We start from the raw sequence: 20970 nt of genomic DNA on the forward strand, positions 1-20970 counted from the left end.
ATTCTGAAAGACAGGCATATAGTCATCATCTCGGTGGTATATTATTCAATACAGACTGACTTCAATTTTGCCACTTAAGTTGTGAGAAGATCCTTGAGCCTAGTTCTCTATCTCTGAAAGTGGGGATAAACAAATATCTGCCTTTAATGGCTATTATGAAGACAGTCTAATAAATAATACTCTTAGAAAATGCCAACTTCTTATTAATAATGACTTTTTTCTTTTTTTGAGTGCTGGGGATCAAACATAGGAACTCACACATGATAGGCAAGCACTCTATCTCTGAGCTGCACCCCCAGCCCTATTATTGACATTTTTATTATCAGTAGCAGATCAAACTATTTTAGCTAAAGAAAGTCCATCTGCTTTAAAAAAGATGATGTTTATAACAAAAAAATAGACATCATGTTCTAAAGAAAAGGTTTATTCTTAACTCTTTTCTGAAATCACAGTAAAAATGAAATAATCTACCATCAGTTTTCCATTTATAGTTACTCTGACAATAATCATCATAAGTTATCTTCACTCCCATTTTATTCTCTACTAACAAATGATTACTTTAAAGTTTAACTTTTCTTTTGATTACTTAAGCATCTAAAAAACATCTGAACCAGAAATTCCAAAAAGGTTAGAAACAAGACAAGTCAGCAAACCTGCATTTTGCTATTACTCATTAAACTGTTTGTACATTGGAGCCTGAACAAAGCACATCCACTACATCAAAATCTATAAACACCTCAGTATATTAACTCTCATCTCCCTAGCAAACTGAAAGACAGAAAGTTGGCCTCTGCCTTACTCCAACAACATAGATTTATCAAAGAACCTGTCACCTAATAAATTAATAAAGCTACCAGTTGACTACTGAGAAGCACTTTACTCTAGGTAACAAAAATATTTCTAATAGTCTATAAATCAATATTTAATGTAATCACTCAAAATTCACAAGATAATTGAAAACAAAATTATTCTGTAGTCAAATCATTTTGTACAATGACCAATCGATTAATCTATCCTAATGGTATATTTTTAAAAATTTATAGGTAATATGTACTTATCCACTACCCCTGCTTATTTTAATTTCAGAATATAATTCAATCATGATCACAAATAGCAATGTTTATTAAACTTTCATCCTTTTGTAGAAAAAAAATACACATGGTGGGCTGGGATTGTGGCTCAGTGGCAGAGCATTTGCCTTGCACATATGAGGCACTGGGTTCAATACTCAGCACTACATTAAAAAATAATAAATATTGGTCTGAAGTTTTCTTTTTTTGATGTATCTTTGCCAGGTTTTGGAATCAGGGTGATGTTGGCCTCATAGAATGATTTGGAAGTGCTACCTCTTTTTCTATTTCCTGAATTAAATTGAAGAGTATTGGTATTAGTTCTTTTTTAAAGATCTTAAAGAACTCGGCTGTGTAACCATCTGGTCCTGGGCTTTTCTTGGTTGGTAGACTTCTGATGGTGTCTTCTATTTCATTGCTTGAAACTGATCTGTTTAAATTGTGTATATCCTCCTGATTCAATTTGTGCAAATCATATGACTCTATTTGCAGGTAAATGGATGAAGTTGGAGAAGATAATGATAAGTGAAGTTAGCCAGTCCCAAAAAACCAAATGCCAAATGTTCTCTCTGATATTAAGAGGCTGATTCATAGTTGGGTAGGGAGGGGGAACAAGGGAAGAACTCTAGATGAACTCTAGATAGGGCAGAGGAGTGGAAGGAGAAGAGAGGGAGCACAGGGTTAGAAATTATGGTGGAATGAGATGGACACATTATCCAAAATACATATATTAAGACATGAATTGGTATGAATATACTTTGCATACAACCAGAGATATGAACAAATTGTGTTCTATATAATATGAATTGTAATGCGTCATATATAATGCATATGTAATGCATCACCATCATATGTAAATTAAAAATTAAATAAATAAATGAAATAAAGGTATTGTGTCAATCTACAACTGAAAAAATATTTTGAAAAAATATATACATGGCAATTGCCTTAATTCTTATTTTAACTGTTTTATTCACTCTGCTTGCTCACAGCTCCATGTAACTTGAGATTAGAGGTATTTTATTTCCTAAACTGTTAACTTTCTCTCGATTTCACTAAAGACAAAAAATATTTTGAAGAAAATAACACAAACTATTATATCAGTATGGGCTGCATTCTGCACTACATGGCTGGGAAGGTAGGGAAAATAGGAGATGGAGCAGAAATATCAGAGAACTGAATACACTACATTCCAACAAGCTTTAAACTATCCTTAATTCTCATATCAACAGAGGAATTAAACCATTACTTTTAAAATACTTTTTAAAAGTTTTTTTAAAATACATTTTAAGAACAAAATCAAGGCTTACATGAAATTCTTTACAGCCACAGGTATACTTATTATGCTATATTTGAACTACTCACCGAAGTTCGGTCAGGTTCTCCATCTGTCAAACCTGCCTCCATAATGGAAGAAGATAGATTTATGCTTCTCTTTCCATTAATCTTTAGCCATTCTATAAGTCTGGAAATCCTAGAAGAAAATCACATGGATTAGGAGAGGTACGAAACTATTAAGTAGAATATAAACTATTAAGTATACAAAATGGGAGAAATTATTTAAGGCTGCTAATGGGAAATTTCTTGACAACAACAACAAAAAAGGATATGTACTTGAAGAATGGTAAAGGTTCAGAGAAAAATGACAGAAAAAAAAGCAGTCCAAGTGAACAGGAAAAACTAAGAAGAATGTCAAACCAATGAAACTGTCTAAAACTTGAAAAGATACTTAAATCATTTCATTTGACTCTACTTGTAATCAAATAAAATTAATTTTTCATGATTACATTAGTGAAAACTAAAAAGTATGCTAAAATCCAACATGGAAGATATTCTCATACACTATTGTGATGAGAATATGAATCACAATGACGTTTTTGGAGGATAACTGTTTGATTTTGATTTTTGGAGGAAAGAATGAAGAAACTCATGTTTATTAAGCATACATGCTATGCCAGGTACTACATTCAATGCTCCCACTCATCCCATTAATAAAATTTCCCTGGGAAGTAGGTATTTTTATAATGTTTTATTATGTGTTATAATTACACATAATAGTGGGGTTCTCTGTGACTTATCTATATATGCACATAATAATTTGCTCCATTTCATTCCCCAACACTTCCCCTTTTCTTCTGCTCTCTCCCCTTGATTCCTCCTCTTCTATTCTACTGGTCCTCTGTATATTTTTGCTTTATATATATGCTTTCCTCCAGTAATTTCAGTAGAAATTTTCCCTCAGATAAATAAATGTACAGAGATTTATAAACACATTCAACAAAGTAATAGATAATATGAGAAAAAGATAGAAACAATCTTATTGTCGATTGCTAGGAACTTCCTTAAGTTATATTACAGAAATAAAATGGAATAGCAGTTTTAAAAAAGAAGGTAGATGTGCTTATACCAAACTATAAAGAAGACTATGACATGTTAGGTGGAAAAAGCAAATGACAGCATAACATATAAAATACTTTTTGTTTTCACATGTTTCTGTGTTTACCATGCATACATATTCCTTTCACACTTATTTTTATTTCCAAAAGTCTTAGAAGTCTCTCTTTCCAAGTCTTTTTTTCTTTTCAACTTTTTAACAAAATTCCTAGCTTGAATACCTGTAGTAACTATATGGATGCAAACACCTCCAATAACCTCTCCATAATTATTCCTTTAAAACACCTAACAAAAGCCAAGCCATCTAATCAGTAGACTTTCAGTCATTTGTCAAGAGTTCCAAGAGCAGTTTCTGCAAATGTGAAAAGCTGCAGCCCTTTGGAGGGCTGGCACTAGGTTGCTTTGATAGAACCAGTAAGATTGGGCTGGGGTTGTAGCTCAGTGGTAGAGTGCTTGCCTAGCATATGTGAGGCACTAGGTTCAATTCTCAGCACCACGTATAAATAAATATATTAAATAAAGGTCCATTGACAACTAAAAGAAAAAATTAAAAAACAAAGATTAGCCCAAGAGACTACTCTTTCAGTTTCAGAAATTTTAAAGAGGGCTTTCCTCATTGTATCTATTCCAATACATTGTAATTATTACTTCTCATGAACCAATTCTCTTAAGGAGAGAGACTGCATTTTATTAATTTATCCAGTTTTAATTCCAGGTAGATGTTTAATAACTTTTATTGCACTGAGCCAATACTATCAACTCAATTATCTAGATGAGCAAATAAAATACGAAACAGCAGATAATCGAACTTTATGTTTATGGGATACACACTGAAATTAGCATTGAATACTGAGAGACACATTATAGAAATTTGCAGTATTAAAAACAAAAATCAAACCTCCTCAGGAAGTTTCTACTTCAAAAACTGTTACCAATTTTCTCATCCTATTTCCTTTTAGCAATTCATTCATCCCTAGGTATTATACTTAGAATACATCAATGAGCAAAATGAACAAAAAACAAAATACTACTCTCATAGAAATTATATTCTAGGAGAGGAAGACAAAGAATATACAAATTAGTAAATTATATAATATATGAGAAAATAGTAAGTGCAGTCAGATGCTGTAGTGCACAGCTGTAATTCTGGCTACTCAGGAGACAGAGACAGGAGGATCAAGTTTGGGGCCAGCCTAGACATGTTATTGAAATCTCTCAAAATAAAATAAGCTGGGCACTGTGGCACACACCTATAATCCTAGTAGCTTGGGAGGTTGAGACAGGAGGATTGCAAGTTCAAAGCCAGCCTCAGGAAAAATAAGGCACTAACAACTCAGTTGAAACTCTGTCTCTAAATAAAATACAAAATAGGGCTGGGGATGCCGCTCAGTGACCAAGTGCCCCTTAGTTCAATCCCCAGTACTCCAAAACAAACAACCATACATACATACATAAATACCAAAAGTGGTTGGTAGTGTAGCTCAGTAACAGAGTACTTGCCTATGCCTAATATATGTAAGGCCCTGGGTTAAATCTAGCATGACAAAAAAAGAAGGAAGAAAGAGGTGGAGGAAGAAAAGTAAAGAAGGGGGGTGGGGAGCAGGCTAAAACAAACCAGAGATTAAAGGATTATAATTTTAAATAGAAATGGTCATGGTGGATCATTGAAAAGGTGACCTCTGATCAAAGACTTGAAATAAGGGAAATTTTTTCAATTCAGAGGGAATTGCCAGTGCAGAAGTACTAAGGCGGGAGTATAACTTGTAGGTTTGAGGAATATCAAGGGAGAAATGTAACCAGAACATTGTAAGCTAAGAGAAGAGCAGAAGATGTGCTGACAGTAACTACAATGGGAGAAGAGTAGAAATTGGAAGTTCAGCTAAAACACTATTGCACTACTCCAGAAAAAACAATGTATTAACAGCATGAAGATGAGTGCAATAAAGATACTGAAGAGTAGTAGAATTCTTCATGTATTTTGAAGATTTTATGAAGGATAGACTCAGAGTATGAAAGAAAAAGGAATTGAGAATGAACATGAGTTTTGGTTTGAATGACTAGAAGGACTAATGGTCATAAAATGGCATAGGGAAGGCTGCTTTTTCTTTAAAGGGCTAAGGCTGAGGACTTGGATTAGAAATTTAGTTTAGAGAGTAAGTTTGAAACATCTATTCCACATTCAACTGGATATTTTGAGCAAACAGTTGGATATAAGAGTTGGGAGCTCAGGAAAAAAAGTGTCTAAACTAGAGATAAAAATTTGGGAGTTGTTATATTGAGATGAAAATTTGGGAGTTGGCATTTAAAGCCATAGACTAGATTAGATCATGTGGAGAATGAATAGCAAAGGATGGATTTCAGAACTTCTTAGGTTTATGTATCTCACCTTAACATTTAACCCATTTTTGCTGAATTTATCAAAAAAAAAAAATTCAGTTAAACAAATTAGATATAAATGGAAATAAATTAGTATACAAATACTAAAAAAGACATTTGAAGAAAGTACTATGGGAGCTCAGAGAAAAGCAAAATGCTTAGGGGAAATGCACTGTATGGAAGTTCACCACTACCAAGTAACTGATATTTTAGAATACAGAACTGTAACCAACATTTAATACCAAAACATAAGTCTGGCAATGTATCTCTATTCTCCAGTGCTTTGTGGAATCATTCATAAAAAGCAAAGTGCACCTATCCTACTGTATTAAACAAGAAAAAAAAATGGTTACTACTCTTTCATCCACACTGTGGTATTTATTACTTTTCCATCCACACTGTAGCATTTAGAATGGGGAGAATTTTAAGTATCAAACTACAGAGATTTATAATGGGTGCTTCATCTTGATTAATCCTATTGGTTCTCAAAGATTTCTTTTCAATTCAAAGTTCTCTCTCCACTTTGGGGAAGTTTTCTTCAGTTTCTTTGGTCACTTATTTCTTCCTTTCCATGTTCTCTTCTTTCTTGCTGGAATTTTTATTAAGCATATGTTGGGCCTCCATGTTTCTGGGTTTCAGTTTGATATTTCCCGATCTCATTTATTTGTATTTTTGTGTACTACATCCTAAAGCAACTTTATTTCTTAGATCACCAACTGGTCCAATTACCAACTTGAGACCATTCCATTTCTCAGTCCACCCACTGACTTTTAACTTTTTTCTTAAACTAAAACTCTTAATTCCCTGTTTAAACATTAGTCTGTCTATTCTTGTTTCATGTTTGCAGTTTTTTCTTTTGAGACTTAGTACATAAGTCAGATTTTCTTTTAAGTAGCTACTGCTCAGTGCTCTTCTGTCCAGGAAATCCCATTTCCTCTGAAGTCATTTTCGTTCCTTTGTCTTGACTCTTCCCCTTTATGCTGTTTTCCACAAGTGTCTAGTGATCCTTAGTGTCCACTCATATTTACAAATGAATAATCTGCAGATAAGCCTACCAGGTGTTTCTCTAGCAAGATTGTACCCTTCTATTTTTAGGTATCAATGGGAAAGGACTGTTGGATTATTATAAATGAATTAATTTCTCCTTGGTCATCTTTCATTTTAATGTTTTTTAATAAATATTCAGGCTTTGATACTTTTAAGCATGTGTACCTGATGTAAAGACAGTCGGCTGGGTGCAGTGCCACACACATGTAATCACAGAGGCTCAGGTGGTTGAGGCAGAAGGATCTCAAGTTCAAAGTAGTCTCAACAACTTATTGAAGCCCTAAGCAACTTGATGAGACTCTGTCTCAAAATAAAAAATAAAAAAGGGGTGGGGATGTGTCTCAGTGGTTAAGCACCCCTGGGTTCAATTCCTGGTACCCAAAAAAGACTTTTAGTCAGTCATGTACATTTCAGTGGTATGCTCCCCATGTACCACAATACATGACTAAGCAGGAAATACTTTTATTAGGTTTTTTTCATTTATTAAGGGGAAACAGATATAGTACATCCATGTAGCACATAGGTGAGCAAACTGTTTTTATAAAGGGCCAGATAGTAAACAGGTTTTACTTTAGACTGCAGGCCTCAGGATCTCTACTCCAACTACTTACCTCTGCTGTTGTAGCATGAAAGTAGCCATAGCTAACATGTAAACAAATGAGCCTGAGAAACTATATTTTTAAAAACAATAGTAAAGCACATTTTGGTCATCCTGTTGTAATGTTTCAGATTAGAATTGTAGGTGTAAGCTATATATCTGCTGGCATTTTAAAGGAATCTTTCCTGGTGAGTCTAACACTTGCCATCACACTTTTTCTCCTGTTTAGTTCCTTTAGGTATATGCCTGAACCCTAAAGTAAGCTTCTTCCTTTACTCACAATATGTCTATTTTCTTTATTGTTTTCCTGAACCAGCATGTCCCTGTACTTTTTGATCTTAGCTTCTGAATTCTTCTCCATAGGACTATCTTATTATTATTATTGCCTTTGAATGATTTTTTCCCCCCGACTTTTTTGTTCTCTTAAAGTCTAGCCAGGCTACATAAGGAATTGGGCACACAAAATCACTTTTATTGTACCTTTGTGACTCAGGATACAAGAAGTACAGTTAGGACAAGGTCATATTTTGATTCTCCAGTAACAGGAGAGAAATCTCATACAATATCACTCCCCATAACTTGCAGAAATGGTAGCATATATTAGGAATGATTTATTTTTATATGAAAAATATATGAATTTAAATTATTTTTGTTGACAGAATACAAATAATATAGCAGAGTAAAGTCTCAGAATGAAGAGGGAAGTGTTGAGAGCACATTTAATTTTTAAAGACATGAATGTATTATATTCTTAGTGGTGGACATGTGATAGAAGTTCAATAAAATGTTAGGCACCGAATGCCAGACAGATGTTTCTCAAATGATTTTTTTAAGCAAGGGTTTGATTTTACAGTAAAATCGTAAGAGGATATATGATTTTCTGTAATTATAAGCACATTATATTTTATCAACAGATCATTCTCAAAAGTTTTACATAAACAAAATAGTATTGAAACCACATATATAAGGAATTCAGTATATAAACCAAAAGTCACAAAATATGAGGCAACTGGCTCTGATTTGGATTTTAAAAAAAGGTTTAGGGCTGGAAAGTTAGCATTATGGTAGAGTATTTGCCTACCATGAGCAAGGTCAGGATCTGATTCCAAATAGTTAGGAAGGAAAATGATTTTTTTAAGTATTTTAAAAATGAAAAACTGTATGGGCTGGGGATGTGGCTCAAGCGGTAGCGCGCTAGCCTGGCATGCGTGCGGCCCGGGTTCGATCCTCAGCACCACACACAAACAAAGATGTTGTGTCCGCCGAAAACTAAAAAAAAAAAAAAAAAAAAAAAAAAAAGTATTAAAACTCTCACAGTCTCAAAAAAAAAATGAAAAATGAAAAACTGTATATAACAATATGGATTTAGGACTTGTCTTGAAATTATGGAAGATCTGGAAACATTGAGCAGTAACTAGAGATTAGCAGAAACCTTCCACTTTACAAGGGGCAGGTATTCTCTAGTTTGCACCCACCTCTCACAATGTATTTGTATCTGTACCTTCATTGCTGCACTCATTTTTGCTACTTGTGTGAATCCTGTAAGTATATTCTGATTACTGACTTAAAGTACCTGTAACAGAATCCTTTTTAAAAGAAATGTTCAATAGTATACACAAATGCTTTGAATTTAGCAACTCTATATGATCCCATTTTAATTTATTCTGTTACCATCCTTTCTGTGACTATGTTTTCTACCTATGCTTCTGAGCTCATCTAATAAGTCTTTACTCTTATAGTAAGGATTTATGCTGTCAGTTCTTCCATTGTCCATATGCTTGAACTTTCCTAGTAATAGGCCCTTTCTCACTTCATATGGTCTTTGTCATATATTCTCCTCTCCCACCCTGCCACCTTTTTGTACCTTACAAATTTAAAAATACAAAAAATCATTTCTAGATTTTAAGTTATAGTTTGCTGATCTTCCCATCCTCTGACATGTCTTAAAGCTACCCTCTTATGACTTTTTGCTTCCACTGGAAGATTTCTCAACAGTGTTCGTGCATTCATGTACTTCCCCTGCCTTCACACCTACATGTTATACTGGTTCTCTCCCCAAATTAAAAGCATAGATCTGAGCATGTCAATTTAATGTCAGGAAACTTAAGTTGTTCTCATTAAAGAATTTAAAATCTTCCCTTGGTGTTTGACGGTAATGATGATTTTGCTTACACTTGCCTTTCTCAGTTATTTCTTGCTTTTCCCGACCCTTTGTCTCAGCCAATTCATTATTCTCCATACATGCTAGTGCTTTCATATTCTGATATTTCTCCCACTTTCTTCCTTCTTGAGAATTGAGAATGTTTCCTTTCCATAACAAAATCTAACCCACCCTGTGAAGGCCAGGTCACATATTACCTTCTTCATAAAGCCTTCCTTTACTTCCCCTAACTGGAAGTATTCTTTTTTTGAACTTCTTAAGTTCATAAGTCACATGTTATTATCTACTTTAAATTATTTAAATTTGTCTATATAACAGTTTATGTACCTTTCTTCCCTATAAGATTATTAATTGTAACATCCATTTTATGCTTTTTATAATACTTTTATAACCTCTTGCCCTGAATGATTAACACCCATGGACTTGAAAGCACAAGTCTTTTTTCAAGGACTACATAGCTAGAGATTTAAAAAATTACCTAAAAGGATGGATGTTAGGAACAGAAGCCTGCACTTTAAATGGTGATCATCAAAGATCAGATACAATCAGAAGACATATTTTATTTAATCTTCACAAAGTTTGGCTAATGTTTGGACTTACTAAACAGTTCACCAACTATTGTTTACTTAGACACTTTAAAAGTGGTTCTTTATTGATCAGGTCCCTATAGATTTTTGAGTTTTTTACCTCAACTTTGGTAATTAACTTGCTGTAAAACAGATGATTTGTGACTACAAATGCTTCTTGATTTAAAATGGGATAATGTACCAATAAACCCTTAAGTTGCAAATACCCTAATCTGAAAATGCATTTAATATACCTTACCTACTGAACATTACAGCTTATCCTAGCCTACCTTAAACAAGCTTGGAACACTTCTATTAGCATACAAGTGGACAAAGCCTATTTCATAATAAATTAATGAATAGCTTGTATAATTTATTGAATACTTACTGAAAGTGAAAAACAGAATTGTTATTTTACTATAACTTCACATTACCGTAAAGTGAAAAAAAAATCATTAAGTAGAACTATCATTAAATTGGGGACTGTCTGTATTTCTTAATTATGTGTTGGACACATATACATAAGCATGCGTTTTGTATGCCTTATTAATATTCTCCTGGGTTCATTCCAATTTATGATTAAAATAAATGCAGTACCCTGCCTAACCTTCATTGTCTGGAAATATATATTCCTTTCCAATAAAATTTTCACTTAAGGAACCTTTTTTATTTTTACTTTTTAGGTTGGGCATGTCAGCAAACTACAGCACATAATTTAAGAATGATTTTTATTTTTGTAAAAGACTGTAAAGAAGGAAAAGGAGAAGGGGGGCTATGGAAGAAAAAACATGTTATGACAGAGACTATGTGGTCCACAAAGCCTGAAATACTTTCTAACTGGTCATAGATAAGGAGGATATCTATGTCCCATGGGAATGCTCACCAAAGGGTGATCCTGGTAGCATAAGATTTTAATGATAAAATGGACAAAATGGCTCATTCTATGATACCAGGCAGCCTTTCTCCAGTCACTATTGCTATTACCCAATGAGTTCATGAACAGAGTAGCCATGGTGGTAGGACTGGAGCTTGGAATCAGCAACATGGCTTTCCATTCAATAAGGCTGACCTGGTTATAGCCACTGCGAAGGACCCAATTGGCCAGCAGCAGAAACCACCAACGAGTACCCAATATGGCACCACTGACCAGGGTCATTATAAAATTACCTGTTCGTAACAGATCAAATTGAACTGTTTCCAACAGGGAAGGAGCAGCATTTTGTTCCCACTATAATAGATATTGTGGATTCAGATCTGCCATCCCTGTATTCAATGTTTCTGTCAAAACTACCATCTGGGGACTTAGAAACTCCTACCTACTATCATGGTATTCCACATAGCATTGCTTCTGAATAAGGAACTCCTTTCACAGCAAATGAAGCACAACAATGAGCCCATGCTTATGGAATTCACTGGTCTTATAGCATTCTCTACTGTCTTGAAGCAACTGGCTTGATAAAAGAGAGGACTGGCCCTTTGAAGATTCAATTATAGAACCAGCTAGATAGCAATATCTTGCTGGGACATGGTTCTCCAGGAAGCCATATATGCTCTGAACAAACATCTAATAAAAGGTATTGTTTCTTTCATAGTCAGAATCTATAACTCCAGGAATCAGAGGGAAAAAATGGGAGTGATAAGCATCACCATTATCCCTACTACGAGAAAAATTTTTGCTTCTTATCTCAACAACTTAATGCTCAGCTATTCTACAGGTCTTAGTTTCAAGGAAAGGCATGCTTCCACCAAGAGACACAACGATCCCAATGAACTGTAGTTTGAAACTACCACCGAGCCACTATAGGGTCCCTATGCCTCCAAATCAACAAGGAGAAAAAGAGTTACTGTGGTGGCTAAAGTGACTGGTCCCAATCACCCAGGGAAATTAGACTGCTACTCCAATGGAGGTAAGGAAGGATATTCTAAATTTAGGAGATTCCTTAGGGATCTCTGAGTACTACCACACACTGTGATTAAAATCAATGGAAAACTACAACAACCCAATCCAGGTAAGACTACTAATCACCCAGATTCTTCCAAAATGGTGGTTTATGTCTCTGCATCAGATCTAAAACCAGTCAGAAGTCAGAAGAGGTTAACTGTTGAGAATGAAGGGAATACAGTATGTACTAGAAGAAGGTAGTTACAAACACCTGATACAACTACATGAATAGTTACAGAAATGAGATCTGTAATTTCTAATTTTGTTATGAATGTTTGTATATGAATGTATCAATTATATTTTATTTCTTCCCTCTCCTATTCCCTTATAAGATGTACTGACTTTATATCTTAGTATTTTTGAGGTACTATTAACTCTATATCATAGTAGATTTATACAGAGAATGAATATGACCCACAGATTTTACATCTGCTTTTGCAAAAAGGTTTAGTACATTATTGACAGAATAGTTGTATCATATTAAGTAGAAGTATGACCTTGTTATTGTCTTTATTTGGATATTAACTAGTATATTAATTTACTAGGGCTTCCTTAACAAAGTGCCACCGATGGGGTGCTTCAACAATGCAATGTATCTGTATATAGATAAGATACAGAGAAATAAGATACTTCCTCATTTGTCTGGAGGCTAGAAGTTCAAGATCAATGCACTGGCAGGTTTGTTTCTTCTGAGGCCTCTCTCTGGTTTGTTAGTGGCCTTCTTTTCTCTATGTCTTCACATGGTCTTTCCTCTGGACACAGTTATACAAATTACTCTGCTTATAAGGACATCAGAAATACTGAATTAGAGAATACCCTAAAGATCTCATTTTAACTTTAACTCTTCAAAAGGCCCTGTGTCCAAAAACAGTCACATTATAAACAGTCACATTATAAACGGATTATAACATCACTATGAATTTGGAGAGAGGGAAGAATAGCGTGGTTTAAGGAGATATATACAGATGCCAAGTTGGCAAAGGATGAACCATGATGGTTAGTTTTATATGTCAACTTGGTTAAGCTAGAGTACCAAATGTTTGGTCAAACACCAGTCTAGATATTGTCGTGAAGGTATTTTTTAGATATGACTAATACTTAAATCAGCACAGAGTAAAACAAGTTAACTTCATAATGTAAAGGGACTCATTTAATCAGCCAAAGACTTTTTTAAAAAGAAAATTTAGGTCCTCTAAAGAAGGAATTCTATCCCCAGAGTGCCTCTGGACTCAAAACTCCAATACCAATTCCTCCCTGGGCTTACAGCCTGACAGCCTGTCCTATAAATTCCATACTTGCCAATCCCCCTAACTACATAAGTCAATCCCTTAATATCAGGCAATTGATCAATCTCTTCCCCTGCAGACAATGCACACAGACTGTCTGTGTTTTCTAGAGAACCCTGAGTAGTTTCATGCAAGTATGTATTCATATCTTATCTATATACAGACACATTTGTTTCATCATTCATTCTCAGTACCTTCTGTGCTCTCCTTTATATCACAGAAGATTAAAAAGCACTAGATGAGAATTATATTTGTTATACATTTTTGCCTCTGGCTAATGCAATGTACTACACAATATTTAGAAGGTGAGAGAGGGAAAAAAAAACAACAAACTTTTCTTCTGATGGCAGTGAACAGACACATGGACTTTGATAAACATGAGGTTTTTACAGTGATCAACAAATGTTCTCCTGTCAGGTAGCCAGGTGGAACAATCAAGCAGCTATAACATTCAGCAGAGATAAACCTGAAGATAAGGAATAGTCTTCTATTTCCACATCTCCAACTTTGTCAATAAATTACTAATTTCTTTTTGCTTGAAGTATCTGCAATAGTTTGTTTTCCTCCACTAACTGGATCTGATCATTTTTTAACAATTAAAGTATATTGTTTATATATATATATATATATATATATATATATATATATATAGAGAGAGAGAGAGAGAGAGAGAGAGAGAATACTTGGACAGCAATCAGTGCCAATTATAAAAATTAGGCAGGGAGGAATTACATTACATGGGCAGGAATAAGGGAGAATTTTAGATGATAGCATTGCTTAGAAAGGCCTTTAGGTCTCATTGAAAGGATGCTGAAACAAGAACTCAGAACAAAGAGGTGAGCCACACAAATGTCCAGGCGGAACGCTAATCAGCAAACACAAAGACATGGGGTAGAAGAATATGGAGTTTTTGAAAAATAGTCAAGAGACTACCTTGGTAACTAGAACAAGGAAGAGAATAATGAGCAAAAGAGGACAGAAAGATAACTTAAGTTCCAAATCACAGAAAGTTTGGTAAGACAAGGACTTGGACTTTTACTCTGAATGAGATGGGAAGGTACTGCTGAAAGGGAAAAGTAAGAAATGAAAGGATCTTATTTATGCAGGTTCTCTCTGGATGCTAGTTGAGAACAGATTATAAATTAGAAGGCTACTGCCATAATCCAGGAAAGAGACAATGGTAGCTTGCAGCAGAATAGTAGCAGATGTGGTAAACAATGTCAAATTCTTTATAAACTTTGACTATAGAGTCAAATTGATTTATTGGTGAGCCAGAAAGGAACTCAGCAAGATTTTTGCCCTAAAAAGGATTAAGGAAAAATATTAAAGATCTTCCCTTTCATGTATCTGCAGTGACCTTTGAATGTTCCTGACAGAACATTAAAGAATACTGACTTCTCTGTTGATTTGGCTCACTTAGGGGAACTCAGTTATTTTACTTTTCTCAGGGTGAACATCCTCCCTTCTGCAATGTGGCCAGTCCTCTGGGGAATGAAGTGCAGCACTAAGTCATGCAGGCTGCTAGAACAGTACAATGTTTGTTCCAATTTGTATTTAAGGAGTCCCACTGGAAGAAAGACTTTGGGTTCTCACCCATGGAGAGGTGCTCTGCCCAGGATTTCCCATGGGGACTCTGAAAAGTTGCCCCAGGACTCCCCAGCTATAAGACTTCAGGAGTTGGTGTTTCCCAGATCTGGTGATGTATTCTCTTTATGTCCAGATTCTCTCTCTCCCTCCCTCCCGACCCTCTCCCCTTTTTCTCTCCACTCCCCCTCCTCCTTCCTTTTACCTCATCCTCCTTTGCCCCGCCCTTCTCTCTTTCCCTCTCCTATCTCTTCTTTCACTTTTGCTTTCACAGTATTGCAAAAATAAACATTACTGTGTATAAAGAGAGTGTCTTCATTGCCTATCAGATCCAGCCTGCCAAATTCAGCAGCTGCACCTGGGCAACTGAAAAAAATGAAGTTGCCATTAACAGATACGCAGTATATCATGAGAAGACTTGGAGAGGAAAGAGATGGATATGGATATGTCTCCTACGAGACATGTTCACTTTGAGATGCCAGTTAGACATCTAATGAAAACATAAAGAGCAGCTGAACATGCAGATGTGAGGATGAAACAGAAAGATCAGGCTAGAAATGTAAACTGGGAGTCAACAGATGAAATTTAAAACCTGTGCTGACAGAAAAGAGACCCAAGTTCAGTTCTTGGCCCTGTGTTACTCCAATACTAAAGAGCTGATATTTATAAAATGAATGAATGAATGAATGAATGAATGAATGAATCCTGATTTGGGGGTTTCCATTTTCAGAATTAGTCTATATTACCATTCTATGTAAAGACAGAATTACTATTTTTAAAGCAAAGACGACATACAGGAAGTAAAATTTATAACATGACTCACCAAAGAAGGCAGCAAGAAGAGGAAAGGGAGGATAAAATTTAAGACAAGTACCTTAAATTCCTCACCTTTGATAAAAGGGAGTTAGGAAACACTGCTAACAAGGAGGAAGAGGGTGGTTGGGAGCTTAAAGTTTGACTGCACTAATCACTCCATATTTCAGAGGTGAAAAGTCAAAATGATAATGATAAAAGTTTAAATGATAATAAATCTGGAGAAATGAAATGTGTTTTTTAAAGTTAAAATAGTAATTAAAAATAAATTTGATGGCAGTAGGGTTTAAGGAATAGGCTTAAGAAAAACCAAAGTAGTCTCCTCTGCCATTTTAAGCTTTTTAAGGAGTATATTGCTTTTATAACCACACACACACAAAAAAAAAGGTGCAATAACTTTTCTGTAGAAGAGTACTGTATACAACAACCCTGAAGACTCATTTCTCAAAATTGCCAAGCTAAAGCTAGGTTTGTATCTTAATTTAAACATTAATTAGTAGTTGAATTCAAAGTTTAAAAACGCTATGTTCTCTCTTTTGTTATCAGTGTTCTAGACACTATGTGAAGAACTGGTGCCTCATTGTCTACACTTTCCCCAGCAAAGTTCCTAGAGAAAGTAATTTTTATAAAAAGACTTTTCTAGTTTGGGAATAAACTGTATGTCAGTTACAGAAAAAAGAAAAAGGAGCACCTAATAAGCAAGGCTGATAGTTTTACCACATAGCCATTTAATCATAAGCACATTATGAGGCCATTTGGAATGATGGTTGACTCTGAAGGCAGCAAACTATATTGTGGTTTCCTATCTTACAGGACAGCCCACAGTTTTGTGTTAAGTACATACATAGCAAAAATGAAGATTCTCAAAAGCAAAAGTGCTGATCATGGAATACAACATACTTTATTTTAAAGCATATTATCTTTTTATCACTAAAAAATTATACCATTATCTTCTTACTTATTAGTGAGACAGATTACAAATATGAACTTGGTTTAGCTAGATTGAACTAATCTACTATATCTAAATCCTAAAAGAAAGCCTAATGAGAAATTAATCACATAAATTTGACAGTTTGCAAATATTAAGCTAGCACCAACATCCTGTTCATAAGCATTTTGATGGGGGGAAAAAAGTGAATTATTTGATTAACCTACTCAAAGAACTTCATCAAAATTACTGTGAAATAGTATAGCACATATGCTTTGGGGATTATAATATTCTGACATCTATAAATTATATTACTCCATTCTATTAATATTAATAGTAAGGGAAATAAAAATAGAAAAACAATAATAATGTAGATGATAATGCAGCAAGCAGGCAAAAAACTGGGCAATGATAGACAAGGGAGAAGCTGGCTTAGAAGTGTGCAGTGCAGGGCTGGGGTTCTAGATCAGCAGTAGAGCACTTGCCTAGCATGTGGGAGGCATTGGGCTTGATCCTCAACACCACATAAAAATAAACAAATAAAATAAAGGTAAGTGTCCATTTACTGCTAAAAATATTTAAAGCAGCAGCAGCAGCAGCAGCAGCAGCAGCATGCAATACAAGTTATCTGAAAACACTGTGTACAACTTTTCCAAGATGGATGAGAAAAACATGCAACTAGGGACATGCAACCAGGGAGACAAGATATAGAGTGAACTAGTCACAGCTCTCAGAGAGAAAGGGAAACAGTGTAGCAAATTACCTGATGATATAAGATGCAAGGAGATAAGGGGGCCTCCCCTTATCTTGATTACGACTGAGTATGTACTTTGCTAGTTTTACCCCCCAAATATACTGCTTCCTCAAAAACAATAAAATTAAAACGCATCTTATTTCAAAACCACTAAATACATACACATTACTGTGCATCCAGGTACATTTACTTCATAAGTTCATTATAATCTGGTTTCCATTCCTATAATGACACATTAAAAAGCCCAAGAAGTTACTTAAATTCTGAACTAGAAGAATGTCCAAATACTTTTTATAACTCCAGATTTCACAAATACATTAAATACTTAAAATAGATGCAGTGTTTTATACACACACACTCTCACAAAACATTCATTCAAGTGACAATGGCTATTTTTAAAAAGCACAAAGGAAAATGTACTCTAGAATTTCTTGTCTGTTGCTTTATAAATACACACTCCTCATACAGAGCCTAGTCAAAACTATGTTGTCAGCACTTTGCCCAGAGGAAAACAGATGTCAGCTTAAGTGCGATGAAAAATAAGAAATCTCTATGGCCAAAATTCTCACAAAATACAAATGACTTAACATTAACTCTGAATCAATGGCTTGTATACACAATTCATAAAATGTGTGGGTCACGAATCTAAATACCTATTGTTGCTTCACTGTCATTTATACATTCCTTTATAGGACTCAAAACACATTCAGTAAGTATTATTTAACTCTGGTGATATAGGAAATACTGTCTGAAATCTGGACATACAGAAAACCATTAAACATCAATCCTGTCCTCAGGCAACCTGGAGAATAGCTAAGACGACGGCACATACGGATTTTAAATCCACAATTCTAAGTGAGTATAGTGAGGGTTAAAAAAAATACATTTGCAAAGCCCCTCTATATTGACTAAAAACAAATTATCAAAAGTAGAATATAGAAATAACCTTAGTAGGATTAATTAATAGAGAACCTTTCATAAATCTTTATAGGCTTAACTCATGTAGTCTATTTTAACCTTTGGGTTTTTCTTTTCCTTCTCCCCCCCACTGCCCCCACCCCTTGGTGGTGGTAAAGTGAGGAAGGAGGTAATATTGTTTGATATCTGTTTATTTAGTTTTAGACTTAGCCACAAGCAAAATTAGTTCACATCATTGCCCAGTAGATACATACTGCCCTGAAAAGATAACGTAATCTCAGATAAATTACTACAGAGTATATAACTTCAAAAAATCCAAAATATTTGTAGAAAGGGTATAGATTAGAGAGGTAATTTCCAAGTTTGAAAATCAAATATATTTTGGTTAGATACAGAGAAGAAAGTATTTGCGAATGGTAGAACATAACTTGAAGTAATATCTACCTGAAGTCAAGGAAACCTGCACCACCAAGACCCTTCTTACTACACATTCACACTTCCCTTCTTAAAACCTCAAAAAAAAAAAAAAAGAAAAAGAAAAGAAAAGAATCATTCCAAGTAAAACACAGAGCTCACGTATTTCAAAAGGAAATGTCAAAAGAGTACTTGCAATGATGACCAATCCAGTAATAGCAGAACTCTGGCATGCAGTCTGTGATCTTTAAATGCAGTTTTTCATTAAAAGACACCAGAGAATCTTAGAGAAATAGCACATTTCAGGTCCAAGACAACAAAGGAATAAGACAGGCTAGGTTATCTTGGATAACTCAGGTGCCAGATTGAAGGGGCTCCCACTAGCCAAGGATTGGGGGCAGGGGTGTAAAGCAAGGTATAATGCAGCTGATCAACTAACCTATAAATTTCACCACACTCAACAACTACAGAATACATGTTGCTTTCAAATACACAGATTTCCAAATCTGACCATATGCTGGACCAAAAAGAAAGTCTCAGATAAATTTCAATTTTATCTTTAAGGAGAATGGATGGTCTCAAAATTAAGATGGGATGCAAGAGGGTTTCTTGAATACTATCAGTGTTTCATTTCTTGACCCAGTGGTTGATTATACAAGGTCAACTGCCAGGCTTTTTAACAGTATACTGAACTCTACATTAATGTATCATACATAAATGTAAATGTCTCATCTTCACAATAAAAAATGTAACCATTCTAAGGAAAAAATAATTTAAAGAATTGGTGCTGAAAGTGTAGCTCTATGGTAGAGTACTTGTCTGACACAAACAAGGTCCTGGGTTCAATGGTGGGTCAATTTTGAGTTCAGTTAGAACTCAAAATCTAAATTTATAATAAAAATCACTTTTTAGGAAGAACGTTGATTGGCCTACTAAATCTAATACAATATACTATAATATGCAAGATGATAGCTGAAACTGGCCTCAAATTTGCAATCCTCCTGATGACAGAAGAATAATTTTTAATATTCTTTTTAGCGTGTTTATAGATAATTATAATTTTTTTCTCTTGCAGTACTAGGAACTAAATGCAGGACCTTGCATATATTAGGGAAGTACTTCAGCACTTAATACACACCAGGCCCACAAATAAATATAATTTTAGAATTTCAAATTGTAGCACCCCCTTTATCCATGGTTTCAATTTCCAAGGTTTCAGGTACCCTCAATCAACTGTGATCTAAAAACATAAATGGAAAAATAGAAATAAACAATTCTTAAATTTTATATTGTGTGGTACTCTGAATAGTATGATGAAATCTCACACTGCCCACCCAGGACATGAATCATTCCTTTACCCAGAATCCCCACAGTATATAAGCTACCTATCCAATAGTCTCTTAGATAGCTCAGTTATCAGATTCACTATCGTGATATCAAAGTGCTTTATGTTCAAGCAACCATTTTTTACATTATTCAAAATTTGTTTTATTTTATAATTAGATATTGTTATTCATCTCTTACTGTGCCTAATTTAGAAATTAAATTTTATCATAGGTATGTATTTATAGGAAAAAACATAGTATATGTTGGGTTTGGTATTATCCACAATTTCAGGAATCCCCTGGGGGTCTTGGAATATATCCCCCAAGGATGAGGGTGGATATTATATATACAATAAACAGCCTATATTTGCTAAACTATGACAAATTACAAATATTTGGCTCTAAGAATCTAAATAATCCAGTTGCTATATAAGCAACCTATTTAATAAAAACCACACCAGAAATAAGACTTGTGGTTTCCCCTCTCACCTACCTCCCACATCTCCTCCTATAAAATATCTCTAAGACCAGACCCTGTCAAAACTTTGAACAAAAGACTATAAGAAGTCAGGTGCAGTGGCACATGCCTGTACTCCCAGCAGCTCTGGAGGCTGAGACAGAAGGATCAAGAGTTCAAAGCCAGCCAGCCTCAGCAAAAGCATGGCACTAAGCAACTCAGCAAGGTCCTGTCTCTAAATGAAATACAAAATAGGGTTGGGAATGTGGCTCAATCTTTGAGTGCCCCTGAATTCAATCCCTGGTGTACACACACGTATACACACACACAAAAAAAA

At 34.8% G+C, this 20970-nt stretch overlaps 1 protein-coding gene across 6 annotated transcripts in view; it reads right to left on the bottom strand.

The window, feature by feature from the left end:
* Osbpl8 (oxysterol binding protein like 8) overlaps positions 1-20970 on the bottom strand; it is a 192452-nt gene that overhangs the window by 127048 nt on the left and 44434 nt on the right. For 5 of the 6 annotated variants that reach the window (XM_076854889.1, XM_076854893.1, XM_076854892.1 and 2 more), the window contains exon 2: positions 2436-2544. In XM_076854889.1, the coding sequence (XP_076711004.1) occupies positions 2436-2477 (42 nt within the window). In that variant the 5' untranslated portion in view covers positions 2478-2544. Of the gene's footprint in view, positions 1-2435; positions 2545-8566; positions 8645-20970 lie in introns of those variants that run through there. The other variant, XM_076854891.1, reaches the window with a different exon arrangement.

The sequence above is a fragment of the Callospermophilus lateralis genome, chromosome 4, assembly GCF_048772815.1.
Source record: "Callospermophilus lateralis isolate mCalLat2 chromosome 4, mCalLat2.hap1, whole genome shotgun sequence".
Taxonomy (NCBI): Eukaryota; Metazoa; Chordata; class Mammalia; order Rodentia; family Sciuridae; genus Callospermophilus; species Callospermophilus lateralis.